Raw genomic sequence first — 24,568 nt, 5'->3', positions numbered from 1 at the left:
AGAGCGGGGGCCCAGGGCCAGGTGGAGGGGGTGGCCTGTGTTGGGGCCCGGGCTTCCTGCCAGCCCATCAAGCCCTCCGGTCCCTCCCTCGTCCTCCCAGACCTACGATCCGCGAGAAGGCTACAACCCCCAGCCGCCCGACCTCAGCGGAGTTACCCTGTCCCGGGAGCTGCAGGTGAGACCCCTGACCCTTCATCTAGGAGGTATGCCTCCTAGGCATGGAGGTGTTTGTTGGGGTTGGGGAGGACATCCCCTGACTCTCTCACCCACTCCCAGGCCATGGCGGAACAACTGGCAGAAAATTACCACAACACGTGGGGGCGGAAGAAGAAGCAGGAGCTCGAGGCCAAGGGTGAGGGCGCCCATCGCATCCCCGCACAGACCCCTCTTCACCGAAGTCCTCTAGGCATAGGCTCCAGAGTCATAGGGGTCTAGATTAGAGTTGTGTCACTTTGAACAATTGCTTTCACTCCGCCCCCCCCCAATAACAACACCATCGACTACCCTAGGGTTTTGCTGAGACTATGAAGATCATCCGAAAGCCATGTTTTTGTTATTCTTATCTGTTTTTGTTACTATAATTACGCATGCCAGCAGCTGCAGGAGCCAGCAACATGAGCGTGGCCTGGGTCTCCCCAGTCCTCTGATTTCTGGCCTTTGCTGCTCCAGGTGGTGGGACCCACCCCCTGCTGGTCCCCTACGACACACTCACAGCCAAGGAGAAGGCACGAGATCGAGAGAAGGCCCAGGAGCTGCTAAAGTTCCTGCAGATGAACGGCTACGCTGTCACCAGGCACGTGGGCTGCGAGTCTGGCCGGGGAGGGGCGGGGAATGTGGGAGGAACCAGGGAGGCAGAAGCCCGGAGAAGCTGGGCTGGGGCGAAGCTGGGCCCGAGAAGGGAGGAGGCTGCGAGGGCGGGGCCTGGAGGGTGAGGGAGGGGCCAGAGAGGAGAGGAAGCCCAGAGGGGTGGGGCCTGAGGGGGCGGGGTGGGAAGGACACTAAGGGGGCGGGGCCTGGAGGGTGAGGGAGGGGCCAGAGAGAAGCCCAGAGGGGTGGGGCCTGAGGAGAGGGGCGCGGCCAGGGGGGAGGGGCTAAATGGGCGGGGCCTGGGGAGGGGAGAAGGCCACGAGGGGTGGAGCTTGGGGCCAGATAGGGGAGGGCTCAAGAAGCGGGGCCAAAGGAGGAAGGGGCCGGGGTGGGGAGGAGCTAGGAGGGGTGTCTGGAGTGGGGGCGGAGTCAAGGAACATCCAGGAACTTGAGGGGGTCTTGGGGTGGGGCCGAAGCCTGTGGAGGCTGGGCCTAGGGGAGCAAAAGGGGAGCTGGAGAGGATTGGGAAACAGGGTGGCCGTCCCTCCGGGCTGACCCCCTCTGCCTGTCCACGCAGAGGCCTTAAGGACATGGAGCTGGACACGTCTTCCATTGAGAAGCGATTCGCCTTTGGCTTCCTGCAGCAGTTGCTGCGCTGGATGGACATTTCCCAGGAGTTTATCGCCCACCTGGGTACGGAGGAGTCCCTCCGTCAGCCGGCCGTACCCGCGGTTTCACCTCAGGCCCCAGTTCATGCATTTGTCCTTCCCTCCCCGTATCTCATTATTGTGCCAGACACTGGTCCAAAGGTGTTGAGAACATAGCAGCGGGTGAGACCAAAGTCCCTGTCCTCCTGCATTGACATTCCTGTGGTGCATTCAGACAATTAACATCGGATAACTTAGGTTTTTAGAAGACAGTTAGTGTTTTGAGAACAAGAATACACTAGAGTCAGCTAAGGAAAATAGGAGTGGGATGAAAGTGGAACTGGTTAAAATTTTTTAAAAAGATTTTATTTATTCATGAGAATCATAGAGGCAGAGACATAAGCAGTGGGAGAAGCAGGCTCCCTGCGGGGAACTTAATGCGAGAGAGACTCTCGATCCCAGGCCTCCAGGTGTTGGAGGCAGATCACATAGAGCTCTGCAGGCGTGGGGAGTGCCCTGAGGGGAATGACACACAGGAGGGTTCTGAGCCAGAGAGGGCCCTGACCTGCCTCAGGTGTTCACAGACTCCCCTTGGCTGCACTGGAGATGGCATCTGGACGTAGGGGCCAAGAGGGTGAGGACTGGGCAGATTCTGGAACTCTTTTGAGGCTGTTGGTATTCCCCGCACATGTCTCTTACATCCTACTAAGAATCACAGCTCGCCCTCCTATCCCTCCCAGCTTCCCCCAGAGATCCCAGCATGTCCCTGAGAGCCACCCATGGAGCCCCTCATGAGTGGCACAGCAGGACTCACTCACACATCTCGCCTTGGGTCCCACGTGCTGACTGTGCTGAGCACCTCGCCGCTCTGTGCCTCAGTTTCTCCATCTGTCCATCATAACTGGCCACAGTTCTGTCCCTTTCTTGTTGGGTGACCCAGGCTGAGTTATTTCACCTCAGTTCTCTCATCTGTAAAATGAAGAAGAGGGACCCACTATACAGACCTCCAAGTTGGGAAGAGATTGTGCAAGCACATTTCTCACATTTGCCAGGGATGTTGCAAATGTTTGACAATGGGAGCCAGCATTATTATTTTAGTTGTATTTTAGTAGTAGTAATTATTACTGTCACTGGTATTATTTTCTGAAATTGATTTCCGCTCTAAAAGCAATTCTAATCTGTCTGCAGTGACTTCTTGTTTTATTCATTCGTTTATTCATTCCAAATTGATTCAGTGTCAAGTATCAAAGTTCAGGAAGAAAAGGGCTTGTGAGGAAGGGGATGTCCCATGGCCTTACCCTATCTGAGTTTATCCTCCTCCCCATTTTCAGCCTCAGGAAGGGTTTGATCAAGGAGTTAGGGGATTAGATGATAGATATCGGGGAGAGAGGTTCACCTCAAAGCCAACAGAGGGGACTTTATACCAAGAGTTAATCTCTCATCTTTTCCTACCTTTACCCTGGTGTCCCCTCTCTCCAATGGAACACCCTGAGTTCCCCAGCCTTGAACCCACCATGACCCCTGTTTTCCCTCCCCCACCAGAGGCTGTGGTCAGCAGTGGACGAGTGGAAAAGTCTCCACACGAACAGGAGATTAAATTCTTTGCTAAGGTGAGAGGTGGGCTCAGAAAGCTGGAGGGGGCTGGGGACCGGGTGGCCTCCCCCACCCTTCACCCAGTCCCCCTCATCTCTTCCTCTCCCCATCCCCCAGATCCTGCTCCCTTTGATCAACCAGTACTTCACCAACCACTGCCTCTATTTCCTGTCCACACCGGCCAAAGTACTGGGCAGTGGCGGCCATGCCTCCAACAAGGAGAAGGAAATGATCACCAGGTGGGCTCTGCTTTGACCTCTGACCCAGCCTCCTGACCTCACAGGATTGTGATCCTGGACCCTTGCTGCCCAACTCTGGACCTTAGGGGCTCTGTCCTGGGTGTTGGGCACCGACCACTCCACCTGCAGAGGGAACTGAAGGCTGAGGTTGACCAATTGTCCTGTTGTGCCCGGGCCCAAGGGTTTTCCCAGGACATGGGACTTTCATGGATGGATTGGCTGCCTGGTCAGAAAGACAGACCAGTCTCCCCAGCCCCCAGCCTCCCCGGTTCTGGTTTCTGCCCCTGACTCTCAAACCTGCTCATCTCCCCGGCCCCTCCTCACCCTTCCTCTCTTTGGTTTTCTTCCCAACCACTTGACACCCTCCCGGCTCTGCTTCCTGTCCCTCTGTCCCTCTAATTGCACCACTGCTGTCCTGGTCTCTTGGTGTCCTCACTCTTTCCTCTGTCCTCCTGTCCCTCTTTCTTCAGCCTCTTCTGCAAGCTTGCCGCTCTTGTCCGCCACCGAGTGTCTCTCTTTGGTAAGTAGCTCTGTTCCCCGAGCTCTTCTCCCTGTCTTTCCTCTTTCCCTGCAATCACCCACCAAGCTCACCCTAAAGCATTCCTGGTTCCTGGTTCCTGCCTCGATTGGCACAACCCTCACTGTGTTCTTCTTCCACACCTGGGCGCACCTGGGTGCACCTGGGCATGGGCTGGGTCATCCTGGGTACAGGGCTGGGACTGGGACAGCAGCGGGCCCTGACCTCACAGAGCCCCTAGGCTGGGCACTGATGGCCCAAGGGGTCAGGGCTGGGATGGGGGAGGCACAGTGGGTTTGGGGAAGGACAGGGGCCTATGGGGGTCCAGGTGGAGGTGGGGTTCGGGACGAGATAGATGTAGAGGAAGGCACTGCCCTCCAGCCCTTCCTTTACCCTGGCCTGTCCTCCTTTCCCAGGGACAGATGCTCCAGCTGTGGTCAACTGTCTTCACATCCTGGCCCGCTCCCTGGATGCCAGGTACGGGGCACGGCGCCCACTCCCACCCCTGTTCCCCTCGCTTTTCTGAAATCTAGAACCTCAGATTCTAGAACGGGTGCACCCCGGCTTCCCTCCTAGGACGGTGATGAAGTCAGGCCCCGAGATCGTGAAGGCCGGCCTCCGCTCCTTCTTCGAGAGCGCATCGGAGGACATCGAGAAGATGGTGGAGAACCTGCGCCTCGGCAAGGTGTCCCAGGCGCGCACGCAGGTGAAGGGTGTGGGCCAGAACCTCACCTACACCACCGTGGCCCTGCTGCCCGTCCTCACCACGCTCTTCCAGCACATCGCCCAGCACCAGTTCGGAGATGATGTCATCCGTAAGGACCCCTGGCCCTGAGGCGGCGGGGGGGGGGCGGGTCGGGGGGCCAATTGGGCCAATGCCAGCCGTCCTCGCGTGCCTAACCCCAGGTGTTTGCGAGTGTGGATTCAGGGCTCGAAGCCAAGTGTGCACTCAGTGAGCTGGAAGTAACCGAATGAGTTCATGAGGATAGGAGTTCAGCTGCTGCTCTAACGAAAAGTCCCTAAACCACTGCAGCTTAAGCAAGAAGAACATATATTTCTTTCTCATGTTATGTCTAGTTATAAGTGGCTCATTATAATAATGATGTCAGAAGCCCAGGTGCCCCCCACCTTGCTACCCTGCCATCTCGGAAAGACTGCCTCTATCTGTGGGGTCCAGGATGGCACGCCATTGCATCCTCAGTCTAGCCTGAAGGAGAAGAGAAGAAGCAAAGAGGAGGGCATTGCAGTTCTTCTGAAGGAACGACCCAGAAGCCTTCTGCATCACTCCTGCTTACCTCCGTCTCATTGGCTCAATTTAGCACGTGGCCACGTGTCACTGCAAGGGAGGCTGGGAAAGTGGCCTTTATTCTGGGAGGTCGTGTGTCCAGCTAAATATCTGAGGTCTGTTAGTAGGAAGAAGAAAAGAGCAGAAAAACGTTAAGAGCAGGTACTGGGAGTCCGTTAGCAGCGTGTACCCTGTTTATGCTACCAAACGGCACGTATGGTGCGAGACCCAGACCCTGGGGTCTTGGGACACATGGCACACAGGGTGCAACATGCCTTTGCTAATGAGACACAGACAAGGTGTTACACCCGGGGCAGTGTCGGGTACTCAGAACAAAGAGGCTTATGAGACGTGGGCTGGACTATGGTGGAGCAGGGGGGAAGGACAGGAGGAGGTGGGAGAGATGCTCAGGAGGCCGAAGGGGTGGGCTGTGGAGGGGAGGCAGGCAGAGTGGAGCCCACGGCCCTGGCCCGGGCCCTGCGGACAGTGGGGCTGCCAGGGGACAGGGGGTGGAAGAAGTAACCAGTTTGGGGGAGATGCTGAGGTCAGTTCGAGACTTGGTGGTTGCGAGGGACCCAGGGAATACCCTGGAAAGTGTCCAGGATGGGCTGGAGGCCCCATGGGCAGTGGGAACTGGCAGAGAGTGGGGCCATGTGTCAGCTCACAGTTTATTTGAAAGTAGAACCTCTTGATAAAAGTAAGAAAAGTTGTGCTTGGGTCGGGTACTTCCCCCACTCCTACATTTTATTTAGAAATTTTTATTTATTTTTCTTAAAGATTTTAGTTATTTGAGATAGAGAGAGAGAGAAAGAGAGAAAACAGAGGAAGAGTGAGAGGGAGAATCAGACTCCTCACTGAGCAGGGAGCCCAACCTGGGGCTCCATCCCAGGACCCTGGGATCATGACCTGAGCCAAAGGCAGACGCTCAATCACTGAACCACCCAGGTGCCCCTATTTAGAACATTTTATTTTATTTCTTAAAAAAAAAAACCTAAAAAAAAAAAAGATTTTATTTTGGGCAGCCCAGGTGGCTCAGCGGTTTAGCGCCGCCTTGGGCCCAGGGCCTGATCCTGGAGACTCAGGATCGAGTCCCATGTCTAGCTTCTGTATGAAGCCTGCTTCTCCCTCTGCCTGTGTCTCTGCTCCCCTCCCCCCCATGTGTGTGTCTCGTGGATAAATAATAAAATCTTTTTTAAAAACTTAAAAAAAGGGATCCCTGGGTGGCGCAGCGGTTTAGTGCCTGCCTTTGGCCCAGGGCGTGATCCTGGAGACCCCGGATCGAATCCCACGTCGGGCTCCTGGTGCATGGAGCCTGCTTCTCCCTCTGCCTATATCTCTGCCTCTCTCTCTTTCTCTCTGTGACTATCATAAATAAATAAAAATTAAAAAAAAAACTTAAAAAAAGATTTTATTTATTTGTTCATAAGAGACACACAGAGAGAGGCAGAGACACAGGCAGAGGGAGAAGCAGGCTCCCCGTGGGGAGCTCAATGCAGGACTGGATCCAGGACCCTGGGATCATGACCTGAGCCAAAGGCAGACGCTCAATCACTGAGCCACCCCCGGTGCCCCTCTTTAGAAAATTTTAATGTATCCAGGAAAGTCAAAGAAAGAGAATTGTTAATAATTTGCCCCATATGCTTAGCCTTTCACTTTCTGGGTGAAAGTGTTTATAAACCATTTTCTCAAACTTTTGAACGTGAGTTGCACACACGGTAACACCTCATCCCTAAGTACTGAGTCTGCATCTTCTGGAATGAGCACCTTTTCTCATTTAATTGCAATATCATTATCACCACGTAGCCTGACTACTTAAATTTCCCCCATTACCCTCAAAATGCCTTTTCTTTTCTTCTTTTTTTTTTTTTTTTAAATTAGAATCCAGTCAAGTTTCTCTCATTGCGGAGGCAGTTATGTCCATATAGTCTCTTCAATCTAGAACCTGCCCCTTGCCCTCTTTTTGCCTCATGACATTTGTGAAGTTGTTGAGGTTCGTAACCTAGTCTTCCCGCAGCGGGGCGGGTGGTGGACGACAGTGGATGACCTAAAATTATAGTCAGGATTGGATGTTTGCTTGCATTTTTCCGGAAAGAGTGCCCATCATGTCATTAAAGAGATCCATGACTCCTCTCTCAGGAAGGAACAACTAGCTTTTGTTGAGTGCCTGCTGTGTGCCATGTTCCAGTTGGTTTCCAACCATTAACTCTTTTTTTAAATTTTTATTTTATTATTTTTTTTCATTAACTCTTTTATAAAAAATATTTTATTTATTTATTCATGAGGGACAGAGAGAGGCAGAGACACAGGGAGAAGAAGAAGCAGGCTCCATGCAGGGAGCCTGACGTGGGACTCTATGCCGGGTCTCCAGGACCAGACCCTGGGCTGAAGGTGGCACTAACCGCTGAGCCACCCGGGCCGCCAGCATTAACTCTTTTGATCCTCAAAACCACCCCACGAGGAAGATACTATAATTATGCCCATTTTACAGACAGGGAAACTGAGGCCAAGAAAGTGTTAGTACTTGCTCAAATGACAAAGTGGTAAACAACAGGCCGGCTTAGAGCCCTGCTCTTCTTACCCAATATCCGGAGAGGGGGGAGGAGGGCGGGGAGAACTGGGATAGCGGCTGCATCCCCCACCCTCACTCTTCCTCTCTCCCTCAGTGGACGACGTCCAGGTCTCTTGCTACCGAACGCTGTGCAGTATCTACTCCCTGGGAACCACCAAAAACCCTTACGTGGAAAAGTAAGGAGAAAGAGCCATATCTGGGGCTGGGGTGTGTGCCGTGGGGGCTCAGGGACAGGGGGGAGCAAGAGACGATGGGGGGAGTTCGAAGTCCACAGACCTGCTTGGCGGCAGCTGCAGTTCACGGAGGCGGCCACGTGAGGGCGCTCAGGGGAAGGCCAGCGAAGGAAGTGGAGGCCTCGGGCTCGGAGGCCGGATGGGCACCAGGCCCGCGGGATGCCAGGTTGCGCCTCCCTGGGGGCCGAGCTTGCCCTGGCAGGGGGCACACAGGAATGGGGGTGGCACGTGGGAGCCACAGCAAGCTCGGGGCACCGGGAAGGGCTCTCCTGGGCTGCGATCACCGGTTGGAGCAAGAGGGCACTTAAGCCCAGGGACGGGCCGCCCGGGGTGGCTCAGCGGCTGAGCGTTGGCCTTCGGCTCAGGCGTGATCCCGGGATCGAGTCCCGCATCGGGCTCCCTGCGTGGAGCCTGCCTCTCCCTCTGCCTGCGTCCCTGCCTCTCTCTCTCTGTGTGTGCCTTTCATGGAGAAACAACAACAACAACAACAACCCAGGAACAAGGCCACGCCTGTGCCCTCTGCGACTGCAGCTCTGCTCCCAAGAGTTCTGGGGAGAGGCACTTCCGTGGGGACAGAGGCTGGGACCCAGGACCAGGCAGCAGGCGGGGGCGGTGATGGGAGCTAAGTCGCCCCCTCTTCCAGGCTGCGCCCGGCCCTGGGGGAGTGCCTGGCCCGCCTGGCAGCGGCCATGCCCGTGGCCTTCCTGGAGCCCCAGCTGAACGAGTACAACGCCTGCTCGGTGTACACTACCAAGTCTCCCCGGGAGCGGGCCAGTAAGTTGTGCGCGGCGGGGGACTCCAGAGCTTGTGGGGGGCCCTGGGGTGGGGTTGTGGACACTGAGGTCTGGGGGTGATGGGTCGGGGTGCCTGACTCCTCCCCGCACCCCAGTCCTGGGGCTCCCCAACAGCGTGGAGGAGATGTGTCCTGACATCCCGGTGCTGGAGCGGCTCATGGCAGACATCGGGGGGCTGGCTGAGTCGGGGGCCCGCTATACAGAGATGCCACACGTCATCGAGATCACGCTGCCCATGCTGTGCAGCTACCTGCCCCGCTGGTGGGAGCGCGGGCCCGAGGCCCCTCCGCCTGCCCTGCCCGCTGGGGCCCCCCCACCCTGCACAGCTGTCACCTCCGACCACCTCAACTCCCTGCTGGGTAACATCCTGCGAATCATCGTCAACAACCTGGGCATTGACGAGGCCTCATGGATGAAGCGCCTCGCAGGTGGGTCTGGGGGCACCAGGCCCCTGAGGGCTGGGCACTAGGGTCCTGGGGCTCGGGCCCTTGATCTGATGGTCCAAGAAGGAGATTCCAGGGTCCATGGTTTTGTGGGAGTTGGGGAGAGTCTAGATTTTCTCAGGGTCAGAAGGCCAGGGGTCATCACAAGGGGTCAGAATCTCAGGCTCATAGGTGGATGGATGGGCCCTAGGGGTCCTCCAGGCTGGATTGTGAATATCTGGAGCCTTGGAGAGGGTGAGGAGCTGTGTCAGACACAGGTTCCTTACACAAAGGGTCAGAGAACCAGGTCAAGCATCAGGGTCCCTGCTATGGAGGGGGCTGTAGGTCAGAGGTCAAGAAATGAGTCTTTAAAGGACTGGGATTCCTGGCTCAGAAGTTCTGTGTCAGGCGTTGGCTCAAGATAGAGATTGGGGGCCAGGGCCAGAGGTCAGAGGCTGGAGTAAGAAACCAGGGGTCACAGAATGAGGTAGGGGTCTAGGTATGGGCTAGGTCAGAGGTTAAAGACTAGGGTGAGAGGTCATGGGCTAGGGTAGGTATTAGGTTATGATTCAGTTGTTGGGGTCAGAGGTCAGGGGCGGCTCTGAGGCCGGCATCACAGGTTCAGCTCAAGGGATATGGTTGGGCCCAAGGCTCAGGGGCTGGATCAGAGGTCAGGGCCTGAGATTAGGAATGGGATCAGAGGTAGAAGCTGAGGTCAGAAGGCAGGGTCAGGCTGGGGTCAGTGATCACTGCTGGGTCACAGGTCCAGGTCAGGCATCATGGGCTGGGAGCGGAGGTCAGGAGTGGGATCAAGGGTCACAGGTCAGAGGCCAGCTAGCAGCAAGTCCCCGGCCACCCGTTGTGCCCCTGCAGTGTTCGCCCAGCCCATTGTGAGCCGGGCCCGGCCTGAGCTCCTGCACTCACACTTCATCCCCACCATCGGGCGGCTGCGCAAGCGGGCGGGGAAGGTGGTGGCCGAGGAAGAGCAGCTGCGTCTGGAGGCCAAGGCCGAAGCGGAGGAGGGCGAGCTCCTGGTGCGGGACGAGTTCTCGGTGCTCTGCCGGGACCTGTATGCCCTCTACCCACTGCTCATCCGCTACGTGGACAACAACAGGTCAGCATGTCCCCAGGCGTCCCCATCCGCAGTCAGCCTGACCTCCCGATTCCCTGAACACCACCTGGCCCCCCCACCGTTTGAGTTACTATTAACTTTTTCAACTTCTCACCTGATCTCACCCAGCCTTCTGACCACATCCCCTACTGACCACTGCTTCTGGCCCCACAAAACCCAGCCCGCTGGTGTCTGCCCCCCTCTGCTCCTTTATGCCTCCTGAGTCGAAGCCAGTGTGAGGCTACCGTGTTGGCTCTAAGGAGCCCCGCTTTCCCCTCCAGCACTGTCTCCAGGCTCGGGTGGATGGGGCGGTCTGATCTTCGCGGTGAAGCCCAAAGGTCAGGCCTTCTTCCATCACCGAGAGGTCTGGCCAGCCTGCTTCTCCTCAGAAACGGGTCTTTAATAAAAGCCGGAGCAGCTATCAGCCAACTGTTAACAGCCCCCTTAAATCAGAAGCACCATTTAGAGAATTATTAACTCCTAGGGGCAGCCTAATCCAGGGATCGTGAATAAATTTCAACTCCAGGTTCCATCCTGGTTGAAAGATTTTTTTTTTATTTAATTTTAAAAAATATTTCTTAAAATTTATTCATGAGAGACACACACACACAGAGGCAGAGACACAGGCAGAGGGAGGATCAGGCTCCACTCAGGGAGCCGGATGTGGGACTCGATCCCGGGTCTCCAGGATCAGGCCCTGGGCTGAAGGCGGTGCTAAACCACTGAGCCACCCGGGCTGCCCGGTTGAAAGGTTTTAAGGTTGCGTCAATCAGGGCTGTGGAAGAAAGGGGGCTCGGATTGGTTAGCTATGTCTGTCGGAGCAGACATGGGAAGCCGTGGTACGAGTGCTGCGGACATCCGGGCCCACCCATCCTCCACCCAACCGAACTGACCCCTTCACCCAACCAGCCTGCCCTGTCCCAGTCACATTCCCTGCAACTGTCATAGTGCCCCCTCTCCCTCCTCCTGCCGCCCACCCACCCGGGCCCACCCATCCTGCACTCATGAGCGGGTATTGCCATAGGACAGGTTCCCAGGAGTCGGAGCCCTGGGTCAAAGAGTTGGGGTCAAGTAAACTGGGGTGCCTTCACACAGTGGAATACTACATGGCGACGAAAATGAGCCAACCCTGGCAACACACAGCAACATGGGTGAATCTTGAAAAAAGCCCGGAAAATTAAAAATGGAATACATATTCCACCATCTATTTCTGTAACATTCGAGAACAGACAAAAATAACACACGTGCAGGATAAAGGTCACCTGAGAGGAGGGAAAGAAGAGTGGCTGGGAGGGGCGGCGAAGATACCTCTGGGTTCTAGAAGTGTTCTATTTCTTTTTTTTTTAAGCTTTTTTTTTTTTTAAGATTGTATATATTTATTCATGAGAGACACACACAGAGAGAGAGAGAGAGAGAGAGAGAGAGAGGTAGAGACACAGGCAGAGAGAAGTAGGCTCCAGGCAGGGAGCCCGATGCGGCACTCGATCCTGGGTCTCCAGGATCACACCCTGGGCTGAAGGCAGGCGTCAAACCACTGAACCACCCAGGGATCCCCAAAGTGTTCTATTTCTTGACTTGGGTGGCGGTTGCACAAGTGTGTGCATTTTGTGCTTGTTCGCCAAGTTGACACTTTGTTACCCTTCAAGGAAAAGGGTAGAGATAGAAAAAAGGATCCCTTATTTTAAAGGAATGGTTAAGATTTTCAGATCACCTGAATGGCCAGATTGTCCCAGAACCCCCCACCCCCCAACTGGGTGGTCCCCTCCCCTGGGAGCTCCCTGTGCGGGTCCCTGCCCCCATGGCTCACCGGCCCCCTCCGTGCCCACCCAGGGCGCACTGGCTGACGGAGCCCAATCCCAGCGCCGAGGAGCTGTTCAGGATGGTGGGCGAGATCTTCATCTACTGGTCCAAGTCCCACGTGAGTTCCTGTCCACTCCGCCCCTCCTTGCTGTGACCCTCGCCACCCGGTCTGATCCCGACACTGCCTCCCCCACCAGAACTTTAAGCGAGAGGAGCAGAACTTCGTGGTCCAGAACGAGATCAACAACATGTCATTTCTGACTGCCGACAACAAGAGCAAAATGGCCAAGGTGGGTGCTTTGCTCTGAGAGGACTTGGCGGGGAGGGGGAGCACCCTCCAGGACTTCCTACCTGACCCCTTCACCAACCAGCCTGCCCTGTCCCAGTCACATTCCCTGCAGCTGTCATAGTGCCCCCTCTCCCTCCTCCTGCCTCCCCATCTCCCTCCTCCTCCTTTTCCTTCCATTTCCCCCTTCTGCCCCCATCTCCTCCGTCCTCCCCATATACCTTCTTGTCCCCATCACCCTCTTTCCAGGTCCCTCCCCATCTCCTTCCTCTCCCTCTTCCCCATCTCCCTTCTCTCCCTTTTCCCCATCTCCCTCCTCTCCCTCTTCCCCATCTCCTACCTCTCCCTCTTCCCCATCTCCTTCCTCTCCCTCCTCCCCATCTCCTTCATCTCCCTCTTTCCCATCTCCTTCCTCTCCCTCTTCCCCATCTCCTCCTCCTCTCCCTCCTCCCCATCTCCCTCCTCCCTGAGATCTCCTCCTCATTTCCCTCTTTTCCCTCCTTTCCCCTCCTCCATTTCCCTCTTCCACCCCGATGTCCTCCTCTACCCATATCTTTCCTTGTATCCCCATTATCCCATACCCCACAGCTCCTCTCCCCTTATGCTTCTCAGAACTGCCCTCTTCAGGGTCCTAAAGAACAACTCCCCCACCCCTCCCTGTCCTGAATCGGGGTCTGGAGTGCCCAGCTAGGAGACGTGTGTCGGGCTGGGGCAAGGGAGCTGGGGTAGGACCCACTTGGAGTCGGGCCTGGGGTTCTCTGAGGGACGAGGGTAACCCTTCTTGTCTCTGTCTGCAACCTGATGAAGCAGGCGGGAGATGTACAGGTCAGCCCCACGTCTGGGACCTCCGCATGCCTCTTGGCTTAATACCCTGTCCTCCCCCTCAGCCCAGCTTCTGCGTCCCCTCCAGAACACCCCGCCCCTGTTCCCCAACCCCCATCCTTGGCTCCCAACCCCCAGCCTATTTCTCTCCCTGATCCCTGCCCCCAACCATCCATGCCCTTCCCAACACTCAGCTTATGGCAATTTAACTTTTTTTTTTAACTTTTGTTTAAAAAAAAAAACAAAAACAAAAAAAACCACCCCTGAGCTTTCCTCAAAGCATCAAAGCATTGTGGTCTGAGGTCACAGGAAACAGGAATGGGGTGGGAAAGCACGTGCATGGTTGGGTTTAAGGCCTGGGCTCTGGAACCAGATAGACTTGGGTTCGGATCCTGACTCTTGGCAGTTGGCTGCGCGATCTTAGTCAGGCGTCTTATTTTTTGAACCTTGGACGGCAGCTGGGCGGCGGCCCCAGGCCCTGAGGCTCCGCGAGGACCCAGTGGGATGCTGCATGTGTGGCCTCGGCGGTGTCTGGCACATACGTGGGCCGTGCTCCACGCCCTGAGCCGGAGTGGATGTGGCTCTGGCCAAAGCTTGTCACTGGGGCTTCTCTTTGGCATGACTGGGGTGGCCTTGGCCACGGGCCTGCACCCAAGGCTCCAGAACACGGCTGTGGGGCTCTGTGCCCCGTGTTTCTGCTTCCAGATCTTTCTGGATCTCTCTTCCATTCTCTGTCTTCCTGTCTCCTCATCTGTCTCAGTCTCTCGGTGTCTCTCTTTTTCTTCCGACTTCTTTTGTGTCTTGAGACTCTTTATGGCTCTGCATCTTTATTTCATTCTTGGGAACTCACTCTTGGGATACAAAGTATAGGGTTGTGCATAGTTAGGGGAAGGGAGGTGTTGGACTAAAGTCATTAGGGGTTCCAGGGAGAAGACTACCAGAGAAAAGCCTGGAATTTGGGGAAATCTGGGAGGGTTTGGGATAGAGGTTGGGAATTTGAGATAGAGGCTGGGGTCTGGGAGGATCTAGGGTGAGGGCCGGGGGCCTGAGGTCAGATCAGCAAGGTCCAGGTTGGAAACTGATGCAGGCTCTGAGATGGGGAAGGGATGCCTGGCACCCAGGTGTTGGGCTGGAGTGTGGACAACAGCGGAGGTTGGGGCTGGGTCCTGGGGCTGGGTTGGGAGTTGGGCTGGTGCTGAGCCCCCTGTCCCCACAGTCAGGTGGGTCGGACCAGGAACGCAGGAAGAAGAAGCGCCGAGGGGACCGGTACTCTGTGCAGACATCCCTGATTGTGGCCACGCTCAAGAAGATGCTGCCCATTGGCCTGAACATGTGTGCACCCACGGACCAGGAACTCATCACGCAGGCCAAGAACCGCTATGCCCTGGTGCCTGCACAGCCCCCATTGTGGGAACCAGCACCCACCAGCCCCTGAGGCCCTCCCTAACCCCCAGAACCCCACTGGCAGCCCTCTCTTAGGAGCCTAATGAATTCTCCAGGACCCTGAGGTTCTCCAGGACCCTGAGGACTCAAGGGGTCCCTAGGATGTCCTGAGCACTCCCCACCCCAGGATTCTGAGGACTCGCCTCAGGATACTCCCAGAACCCTGAGACCTAAGGACTCTAACTGGAACCCAACTGAAACCCAGGAATACCATTAAGATCCCTGGGACCAGCGGACCATACTGAGCCTTCGAGGACCCTACTGAACACCGCCCCTCTCCCTCAGGACCATGCCTAACTTATTAGGACCCTGAGGGCCGCGCCAAGACACCATGTCCCTCCCAAGACTCCTCTGAGTCCTCCACCAGGACCTCCTCAAAATCCTTGGGACCCATCAAGTCCCCCATGATCCACTGGCTCTCCCCTGAACCCTGGAGGTCCCCTGAGCCCTCTAACTCACCACCTCTTTCCCCCAGGGCCCTGCCGGCCCCACCCTCCTGACTCTGTTAAGACCCAACAGAGGCCCCAAAGACTCTCAGTGAGTGCTCTGTGATCCTATGTAGCCCCCCAGGATCCTAATGGTCCCTTTCCCAGAACAACACCCAAGCCTCTGATGCATCAAGATTCCTAAGACCAACTGATCCCACCATCCCCAACCCTCTTAAGCCCCCTGAGACTCCAAGGAGGCCTCCCAGGATCCCGCTTACCTTTTAAGGGATAAAAATCCCCATCCTTGTCAGCCATGGATCCCCATAGAGGGATCCTAAGAATCCCTCCCCCCCAGGACCTGCTAAACTCCCTGACAACCGATTAACCCTTCTGGGACCTTGACGATCACTGGTTCCCCCTGGTATCACAAACACTCCCTTTCCTGGAACCCTAAAGACACTTTCCCTCAAAACCCCAAGCTCCTCCCAGGACCTGTTGAGTCTTACCAAGAACCCAAAGAGCCCTCCAGGCCCCCTCTCACCCCTCAGCTTGGTTTTTGAGGGTCCCAGTCTCCTGGGACTCTTCTAAGAAATCTCCCCTACTGACCCCTCCTTTGGCCTCCATGGAAATCCCACCAGTGACTTGAGCTGCCCAATCCCTCATGACCTGCTGATCTGGCCTCTCCCTTATAACCCCCTCACCTCCTCTGATCTTCAAAAACTCCCTGCCCATCCCCCAGCCCTGCTTTGACTCTCCTCTGACCCCCAATCACCCATCGGTGGCCTTACTTGACCTTCGAGAACATTCTCTCATCATCCCCTACCTCTTCTCACACCCCAAGGCCCCTCTAATCCTCACTGTCCCTTCAGGGTGTGACTGTGGCCTCCAGAACTCCCTTCTGATCATTCCTGGCCTTTGGACCCTTTCCGTTTCTCCCAGAATCCACCCCATGTAGCCCCCCGCCAGCTGCTGGGGTGATAGCCTGGAAGGGAAAGGGGTGAGGGTTAAGGAGGACGCTGGGACATCACAGTGACCCAGCCTGGCCATGTCTCCCCAGAAAGACACAGACGAAGAGGTCCGGGAATATCTGCAAAACAACCTTCACCTTCAGGGAAAGGTAACTTCCTTAACCGGCAAACGGATTGGGCATGTTAGGACCAGAGCGACAATGCCAGCCAAGGGCACTTACTGTGTACCAGGCATTCTGAGGGACCTTAACTTGTCTTCACCCACTGAATCGTCGCAGCACCGAAAGGGGGGCGGGGGGCAGCCACAGAAGCCCACCCGCGGCAGAGGGGCCTCAGACGAGCCCGGCTGGGAGCGGGGAACCGGTCGGAGAGGGGCCCTCACGTCCGCCACCTGTCCTTCCTCCCTCAGGTCGAAGGCTCCCCTTCTTTGCGCTGGCAGATGGCCTTGTACCGGGGCCTCCCGGGCCGCGAGGAGGACGCCGACGACCCCGAGAAAATCGTGCGCAGAGTCCAGGAAGTGTCCGCGGTGCTCTACCACCTGGAGCAGGTGGCTGGGGCTGCTGGGGTCTTACCGGGAGCCGGCGAAGCTTGGGTCTCGGGGCGGGCAAGGGGCGGGGCAGGGGCGGGGCTTGAGGCTGAGGGCGGGGCCTGAGGCTGAACCGTAGGCCTCTGGGCGGGGCAGGGGCGGGGTTTGAGGCTGAGGGCGGGGCCTGAGGCTGAACCGTAGGCCTCTGGGCGGGGCAGGGGCGGGCCTTGAGGCTGTGGGCGGGGCCTGAGGCTGAACCGCAGGCCTCTGGGCGGGGCAGGGGCGGGCCTTGACGCTGTGGGCGGGGTCTGAGAGTGAACCTTCGGTGGCCTGGGGTGGTGGAGCCTGGAAGAACTGGAGGCTTGGAATGGAAACTTGGATCTGGGGCAGGACTTGGTGCTTAAATCTTGGACCTAGGGGTCGGGCCAGGGACAGAATTGAGGGGTCTAGGGTGGGGCCTGGTGAAGACACCTTGACTCTGGCCAGGGCCTTGGGTGGGTCTTGGGATGGGGGGGGCGGGCCTGGATTATGACCCTGGACCCGTGGACGCGGCCTAGGAGAGAGACAATTTGGTCTGGAAGGAAAGCCCAGGTCAGAACGTTGACTCTGTTGGCGCAGAGCCTGGATGTAGACCGACAGTTTCGCCCCGGGACTGGGAGTGGGAATCAGGTCAGGGGCAGGGTTTGGGGACATGACAGATTGCCCCCTCCCCCAGATCGAGCACCCTTACAAATCCAAGAAAGCCGTGTGGCACAAGCTCTTGTCCAAGCAGCGCCGGAGGGCGGTCGTGGCCTGCTTCCGCATGACCCCCCTGTACAACCTGCCCACGTGAGCCCCCCCACCCCCAACAGGGAGGCTTGAGGGCCGGTGGGGAAGGGGCGGCTGAGGAGGCGGGAGGAGGGTCTGGGGGATGGCTGGGGAAGGTAGAGGTGTGGGAGCACGGGGAGGCCTGGAGCGGGAAAGGTCTCGGTGACGCCACGCACCGCTCCCCTGCAGGCACCGGGCGTGTAACATGTTCCTGGAGAGCTATAAGGCCGCGTGGATCCTGACTGAAGACCACAGTTTTGAAGACCGCATGATAGATGACCTTTCAGTGAGCTGGGGCCTGTCTGCGAGTGTAGGGGGCGGGGCTGGATAGGGGTAGGGGGTTGGGCGAGCTGCCTTGGCTGCTGGTTGCACACTTCCAGGGGTCACCTTTCACATTGAGGGGTAAGGGGAGGTGCAACATGTGAGGGCTGATGAAAAAAAATCTAGCCCATCAGGGCTATGGGCGAGGGGACTCTAGAAATCCCTTTCCAAAGCCCCACACCTCCCCCAGAAAGCTGGGGAGCAGGAAGAGGAGGAGGAAGAAGTGGAGGAGAAGAAGCCAGACCCCCTGCATCAGCTGGTCCTGCACTTCAGCCGCACGGCTCTAACTGAAAAGAGGTAAGGACACTTCCTATGTCCTGGGGAAGGAATCTGCATCCTCCCGGCCCCACAGCTGATCCTTCAGTGTCACTTTCCCCAAACAGGCAAGGCCACCAGGGACAATTTTGCAGGCTGAGCACTCGGCAAGGCTCGCTCTTTTGTAGGGTTCGCATCATAGGCAATATTGATTGAAGCTATTCTGGATGAAAGGGTCTTGCTTGAACAAATCAGTAAACCATGAGAAAAAAATCAACATGTTATAACAAATTTCCAATAGATGGAAGAAAGGAGGAGGCTTTTCTGAATGTAATCAAAGGTTTCATGTAGGCTAATGACAGGCTTGGGAATGAATAGAAAGAAGAAGGATACTGCTGGGAAGGATAACAGGCAACATTTATCAAGTGCTTATTCTGTGTCCGGCACCGTGCTAGGCACTGGACATATCTGTTCTTTCACTTAATCTTCTTCACACTACGCGATAGATACTAATATCAACTCCTTTTTGTGGATGAGGATATGGAAGCCTAGGGACTTATGATCCTCACACATGTGAAGTCAGGAGATAGAAAGTCCAGGGAACAGTGACGGACGGGGCCCTGGGCTCACTTGGGCTTTCTGCCCTGACATTCTGAGCTTTTGTCTTGTGGTCCTAAGATGGACTGTGGATCTTCCAGACAGGACCACAGGCCGGGCAGAAAGAAGGAGAAAGACTTTTTTCACCCCCCTCTCTAATCAAGATCAAGATCGTTTTTATCCAAGAAGGGGCAACTCTCCTTGCCAGGCCTCTGCACAGAGCTCATTGGCTAGAATCCTGACATCAGGCCACCATGAGCTACAAGAGAGACTGGGATGCAGAGTGTCCTGTTTTCTATCCTTTGGAAATCAAGGACTCTGGTGTTAGATTATGCAGGTTTCTTTTTTTTTTTTTTTTAAGATTTATTTATTTATTCATGAGAGACACAGAGAGAGAGAGGGGCAGAGACACAGGCAGGGGAGAAGTAGGCCTCCTGCATGGAGCCTGATGTGGGACTCGATCCTGGAATCATGCCCTGAGCCAAAGGCAGACACTCAACTGCTGAGCCACCCAGGCGTCCCAGATTATGCAGGTTCCAATCACAGTACAAGCTGTGTGGCTTGGCCAAGAAGATCTCTGTGCTTCAGTTTACTTATCTGTAAAATGAGGCTAACTATCTAATCTACCTATGTGATCCTATTAAGGATTATAAATCCTTAATTTGTTAAGACATATAAAGCACTTAGAATAGTGACTAATCTAGATTCAACAGTAGGCATTGGCCACTCCTTCCGTTATTATTATCATTATCATTATTGCTACTAAGGACACCCAAGAAAGTGGTTGATCAAAGGTGTCAAATGAGCCAACACGTGACAAGATGGCCCTGGAAGCTCCAGGCGTCCATCACACTATTTTAGCAACCCCCGTGGAAAGGAAGCACCTCTACCAACAGCTCCAGCAAAACTTCCAGAATGAATTCCAGGGGACCAGCATGAAGCCCATGACCATCTCGTACCTATTGCTGTGGCCAAGCAGATTGAAAGTAGTGATTGGCTGAGCCTCCATCACCCGCCCACTCTGGCAGTGGACAGTCTACCCCACCTGAACCACACAGCCTGAGTGTGGGGAGGGGTGGCTCTCCAAAGGAATACCGGAAGCGGTTATAGGTTGGGGGTCCTTTCCACTGGGCCCTGACTATCTCCCCCCTTATTTCTTTAGCAAACTGGTCGAGGATTACCTGTATATGGCGTATGCCGATATCATGGCAAAGGTGAGACCCTGCCCCATCCAGGGCAGGTTCCCTTCTTCCCAGCAATGCCTGGCCACTGCAAGGGCTGGGGGTGGACTGGGGTATCTCCTCTGTGCACTGACCTCATCCCTAACTGATGTCCCATCCCCAGAGCTGCCACCTGGAGGAAGGAGGGGAAAATGGTGAAGCCCAAGAGGAGGAAGTTGAGGTTTCCTTTGAGGTAGGTGGGGTCAGGAGGTCCCTGAGGAATGGGATTAGGGACCCTGGCTTCCATCTTGCCCTATTTATTCATTGTGTGTCCACAGAGTAGTGCTCTGGGCCCAGTCCTGTGCTGGGTGATGCTGGGGACACAGCAGTGGCTGTCAGTCCATTGGGGAGACAGATACACCAGCCAGACAACAGCAGAGTAATCACGATGGTGATAAGGAGAGCCCAGACAAAGTGGGCAGGGCAGGATGGGGGAGGCATGGGCAGAGGGGTCAGGGCTGGGGAACACAGAGCAGCTCAGGGGGACATGAGGGGGGAGTTCAGGGGGCTCTGGAAGCCCAAGCAAGGTCCCTCCCTCCCTGGGGAGGGTGTCAGGGAAGGGTGGAGGAAAGGGTGGAGGGAAGGGTGTCAGGGGGATTTCTCGGAGGAGGGGATGTCTGAGCAGGAGGATAGAGGGAGTGTGCTGGATGAAGAAAAGGAGAAAGGTGTTCCAGGTTGGGGGGGTGGGGGACAGCGTATGCAAAGGCCAGGCAGTGAGAAAGAGCTGGTAAGCCATAGTTAACCCATCCATTCCTGGTTAACAGCAATACCTGCCCTTCTTTATCCATCCATCAAATGATACAATCTCACAGTGGATCCAGTAGCTACAGTAATTGATGAGTAATAATGATGAACATAAGCAATATTTTAAGATGGCTGCAAAAATAATGTGGTATGGAAACATCTGTGGTTCTAACTGATGACCCACCACGGGTTCTGCTAATATTGCTATGATTTATGTCCTCGTCCACGATGGAAGGAAATGCTATGTTGCAGTCAGAGGGCGATAAACATATACATGTTATTCCCCCTCCTACCTAAGTTCACAGACCTCTGACCTCCTAGATTTTATCTTCTGACCCCTTGGAGGTCCATGGGCCCAGGTTAAGATTGCTCCATGCCTGGCCCTGCACTGAGCACAAGAGACAAACCATGGACTTCAGTGCCAGGGAATAGAGGGAGCTCACAATTAAAGGAATGAGCCAGTGGGCGTGGTTGGGGAGGGGAAAGGACGGGAGGGGTGAGGAGGGGTGAGGGATGAGGCTGTGAGGGGACAAGGCCGGGCTGGTGAGCCGGGACTCACTGGGCCCTGCGGGCCTGGCTCTGCTGCAGGAGAAAGAGATGGAGAAGCAGAGGCTCCTGTACCAGCAGTCACGACTGCACAACCGAGGAGCCGCGGAGATGGTGCTCCAGATGATCAGTGCCTGCAAAGGTGCCTTCACACAGGCACTCCTCCCGAGCACACGCGCCCTGTCCCCACTGCCCCTAGGCCACCATCTCCTGTGGACCTCGTGGCGCATGCTCCCACCCTGCACACCTGTGCTTCTCACGCTAGCCCTCGCACGTTCCACTTGCCTTGCAATTTCTCACTCTTCCTTCCCCCTGGTGCTACGTCACTCCCTTCTCCCCACACCCTGGGGCCGCGGTCTTCTGGTGGGTGGAAAACACAGCCCCCAAACTGAGCGGGCCATCTTTTGCCCCCCACCCCCTCCAGGAGAGACGGGTGCCATGGTGTCCTCCACCCTGAAGCTGGGCATCTCCATCCTCAATGGAGGCAATGCAGATGTGCAACAGGTGACAGATGGGACTTGGGAGTTGGGCTAAGAGGGGTGGGAGGCTCCCATGTGACTCCCAGTTCCCCCTCCCCTCCCGCCCCGTCTGTAGAAAATGCTGGATTATCTGAAGGACAAGAAGGAAGTGGGCTTCTTCCAGAGTATCCAGGCGCTGATGCAAACGTGCAGGTGGGTCTAGTGGACATGTCACAGTTAAGCCACTTGGTGTGGCTGTGGCCTCGCCCCCGTACGACTTCCAGGAACAGAGACCTCCTCAAACGAGCTCAAGAGCTCAGATACCGAGGAGGTGATTATAACAATAATAAGAGGCTTTAAAAATGGGCAGCTGGAACCAGAAGGTGGTAGAGAATTCAAGGGGCTCTCAGGCAGCAGGGAACTGGGGCTCTGATGACCCCGCTCATGTGACCACTACCGTCCGCCTTTCTTCTCTTCTGTCAACAGACTTTCTCTCCCCCTCTGCCTTTTGCTGATTGAGGGTTTCTGTTTCCTCCTGATTCCAGCTTGTGCATATTTCATCCCAGCCCCATGTCACTTGACAGCTGCCACCACGTGGCTTCTCCCAATTCTGTTTCCACTTCCTCTTGATTTCAGCTCATGCATGGTTTACTGTGGCGCTCCACCTGATCCGGGGGAGGGGAGGGGGTCCTGAAGGTTCTGGAAGAGCCGGCCAGAGGCCTTAGCCCATCTTCCCTATCTTTCCTTTCTTTCTCCCAGCGTCCTGGATCTCAACGCCTTCGAGAGACAGAACAAGGCAGAGGGGCTGGGCATGGTGAACGAGGATGGAACTGGTGAGGCCCTCTCTTGGGCTTCTCTCCTGGGACGTCCTCTTCCTTCCGGATCGCCCCCTCGCCCACACTGCCCAGAGCTCCCTTCCTCCCAGACACCCCCTCCCGCGGCCATCCCCAAGGTCCCCCCTGTGTGGTGGTCCCCAATCCTGCCTGCACATTCCTCCAGAGCCTCCCTCTTCAGGGTCCCCACCCCCAGCTGTCCCTCCGTCCTGTGTTCTCCAACCCCACCCTGCGCCCCCCATCACCACACGGACCCCGCCCTCCACATGCCCCGCGTCTCCCACCCTGGTTGCTGTTCTCATTAATGTCCCTAATCCGGGTTAATTGAGTCTCCTCTTTGCCGTGTTGTGACGTGTCTAACTTTTCTGCCCCGACCCCGCCTCCTGCCTCTCCACCTCTACCTGCCCATCTTTCTCTTCCTTCTTCTTTCTCTCCCTCCGCTTTGATCCCCATTTCCTACTCTTCCTCGGTTCCGTCCGTCTCCTCATCGCTCTGATTCTCTGTGATTGTTCTCTCCGTGTTGATGTCTTCGTCCCTGACTGTGTCACTGTTTTTCCGTGTCTGTCTCTCTGTCTCCTTCCTGTCTCTCTTTTTCCCTCTTCTCCTGCTTCCTCCTCCCATCCTGTTGGCTGCCCCAGTCATCAACCGCCAGAACGGTAATTCCCCCAGCCCATTCCCCCTTGCTGTGCTACCGCGCCCCCCTCCCTTCTAACCCCCCCAAGCACCCCCTCCACCTGGGGGCTGAGGATCTGGGACATCCAGGGCGCCAGGCCCGCGCAAGGTCTTGAGCCGGAGCCCGAGATTCGGGTCCCAGGTTAGCCACCAACAACATGGGAGACTATGCGCAAGTCTCTTACCTTCTATAAATAAGCCTGTTTCTCACTGTGTAAAGAAGAAGCTAGAGGAGATGGCAGAGATCCCTTTCCGGCTACCTGTTCTCAGACTTCCAGACCCAGATTCGCAGTCCCGGGGTGGGGTCGTCCCCACGCCCCTCGCCCCCCCCCCCCCCCCCCGTCTGCTCTCTGCGCCCGCGACCCCAGATTGGTCAAGGCTGCGGTTCCCATCCGCCAACCGGATTGGCTGCCCCCAGCGCCCACTCCGATTGGTGTGCGTGCCTCCCCCGCGCCTGCTCTGATTGGCCCGTCCCTGTCCAGCGGCCCGCTCTCTCTCTGCCCGCCCCTAGAGCCCGCGGTGATTGGCTGCTTTCAGATGCCCATTCGGATTGGCCCAAGTTTGCACGCCTTCCCCTCGCATCCCCCGGATTGGCTGCTTTCAAGGCATCTGAGCCAATTGGCTGGCTGCGACCCCACTCCCTGCCCAATCCCCTCCCGCTCCGAGCCTTTGCGTGAAAGTGACTCCGATCCCCTTAATCCATTAACCCCCACTCCCACCCACCCCCCAGGCCCTGGATGGGGGCTAAGGGAGACCCCAGCAGCCTGAACCTCTGCGGGGTTGGCAGACATGCCCTGACAGCTCACAAGTGGTGACGTCAGTGGGACCCTGATGTTTAGAAAGACGCTTGAGGCCCCACCTTCATGACCCAGGGCCCTCGGGTCTTCATCTCCCGATGACTCTGAAGCCGGGCCTCCCTGGTGTCGTGGATGCACGGGGCCCTCACAGCGTCTTTGAAGTGGCGGCTGCTCCTCCCTGCGCTTTGTGCATGCGTGTGCAGTGTGCAAGGGCCCTGTGCATGCGTGTGCTCTGTCCTGGCGCGTCTGACCCCTTCTGGGCGCTGTCCCCCTCTTCCCCACCAGGAGAGAAGGTCATGGCAGATGATGAATTCACCCAAGACCTGTTTCGATTCCTGCAACTGCTGTGTGAGGGGCACAATAATGGTGAGGAAGAAGGAGTGGCGGGGGGAGGGGGGAGAGGAGGCCCGGGTTGCCTGAGTTCATCACCAAGCCCTGCACCCCTTATCAGTAGTGGCCTCACCACCCACGCTTGGCCCGACTGTCCTTCATCCTTCCTTTTCAGCCTTTATCAAGCCCTGTCCACCCCCCTTCCTAAATGCTTTTCTAATTTCTGCAATCTAGCCACTTTGCTTCACTTGCCCCTCTTCTGGCCAGGCCAAATCCCCCAAAAGCAATCCGCCCAAAACCAGTTTGCCCCCCACCCCCTGCCCCCAATCAGTTTGAGCAGATGAGCAATTAGCCACATGCCTTTTTTTCCACCACAGGCGTTTTGTAGCAGCAGACCAAAAAGTTAAGTAAATGTGGTAGATTTCCATACTTTGGTTCTGCAAAGGGGGCAAAAACCGCATGGCATTTTAAAATGAATTTATCAGAATCACTTCTTAA

The 24,568-nt window shown here is 56.2% G+C and overlaps 1 protein-coding gene across 1 annotated transcript in view; it reads left to right on the top strand.

Annotated features, from left to right (window-relative positions):
• The window catches only part of RYR1 (ryanodine receptor 1), a 117,620-nt gene that overhangs the window by 54,975 nt on the left and 38,077 nt on the right, over nt 1-24,568 (top strand). The window contains exons 55-83 of the mRNA XM_072779013.1: nt 101-175; nt 277-352; nt 670-793; nt 1,385-1,500; nt 2,997-3,064; nt 3,165-3,286; nt 3,757-3,806; nt 4,220-4,280; nt 4,380-4,618; nt 7,752-7,833; nt 8,534-8,664; nt 8,780-9,112; nt 9,980-10,220; nt 12,048-12,135; nt 12,215-12,307; nt 14,342-14,512; nt 16,054-16,113; nt 16,374-16,511; nt 17,206-17,318; nt 17,487-17,583; nt 17,809-17,915; nt 19,633-19,684; nt 19,815-19,883; nt 21,023-21,122; nt 21,405-21,484; nt 21,575-21,651; nt 22,198-22,271; nt 22,910-22,927; nt 24,026-24,106. Coding sequence (XP_072635114.1) covers nt 101-175; nt 277-352; nt 670-793; nt 1,385-1,500; nt 2,997-3,064; nt 3,165-3,286; nt 3,757-3,806; nt 4,220-4,280; nt 4,380-4,618; nt 7,752-7,833; nt 8,534-8,664; nt 8,780-9,112; nt 9,980-10,220; nt 12,048-12,135; nt 12,215-12,307; nt 14,342-14,512; nt 16,054-16,113; nt 16,374-16,511; nt 17,206-17,318; nt 17,487-17,583; nt 17,809-17,915; nt 19,633-19,684; nt 19,815-19,883; nt 21,023-21,122; nt 21,405-21,484; nt 21,575-21,651; nt 22,198-22,271; nt 22,910-22,927; nt 24,026-24,106 — 3,136 coding nt within the window. The remainder of the gene's footprint in view (nt 1-100; nt 176-276; nt 353-669; nt 794-1,384; nt 1,501-2,996; nt 3,065-3,164; nt 3,287-3,756; nt 3,807-4,219; nt 4,281-4,379; nt 4,619-7,751; nt 7,834-8,533; nt 8,665-8,779; nt 9,113-9,979; nt 10,221-12,047; nt 12,136-12,214; nt 12,308-14,341; nt 14,513-16,053; nt 16,114-16,373; nt 16,512-17,205; nt 17,319-17,486; nt 17,584-17,808; nt 17,916-19,632; nt 19,685-19,814; nt 19,884-21,022; nt 21,123-21,404; nt 21,485-21,574; nt 21,652-22,197; nt 22,272-22,909; nt 22,928-24,025; nt 24,107-24,568) is intronic.

Source organism: Canis lupus, chromosome 1 (assembly GCF_048164855.1).
Source record: "Canis lupus baileyi chromosome 1, mCanLup2.hap1, whole genome shotgun sequence".
Lineage (NCBI taxonomy): Eukaryota > Metazoa > Chordata > Mammalia > Carnivora > Canidae > Canis > Canis lupus.
This window is presented reverse-complemented; position numbering and strand designations above follow the sequence as displayed.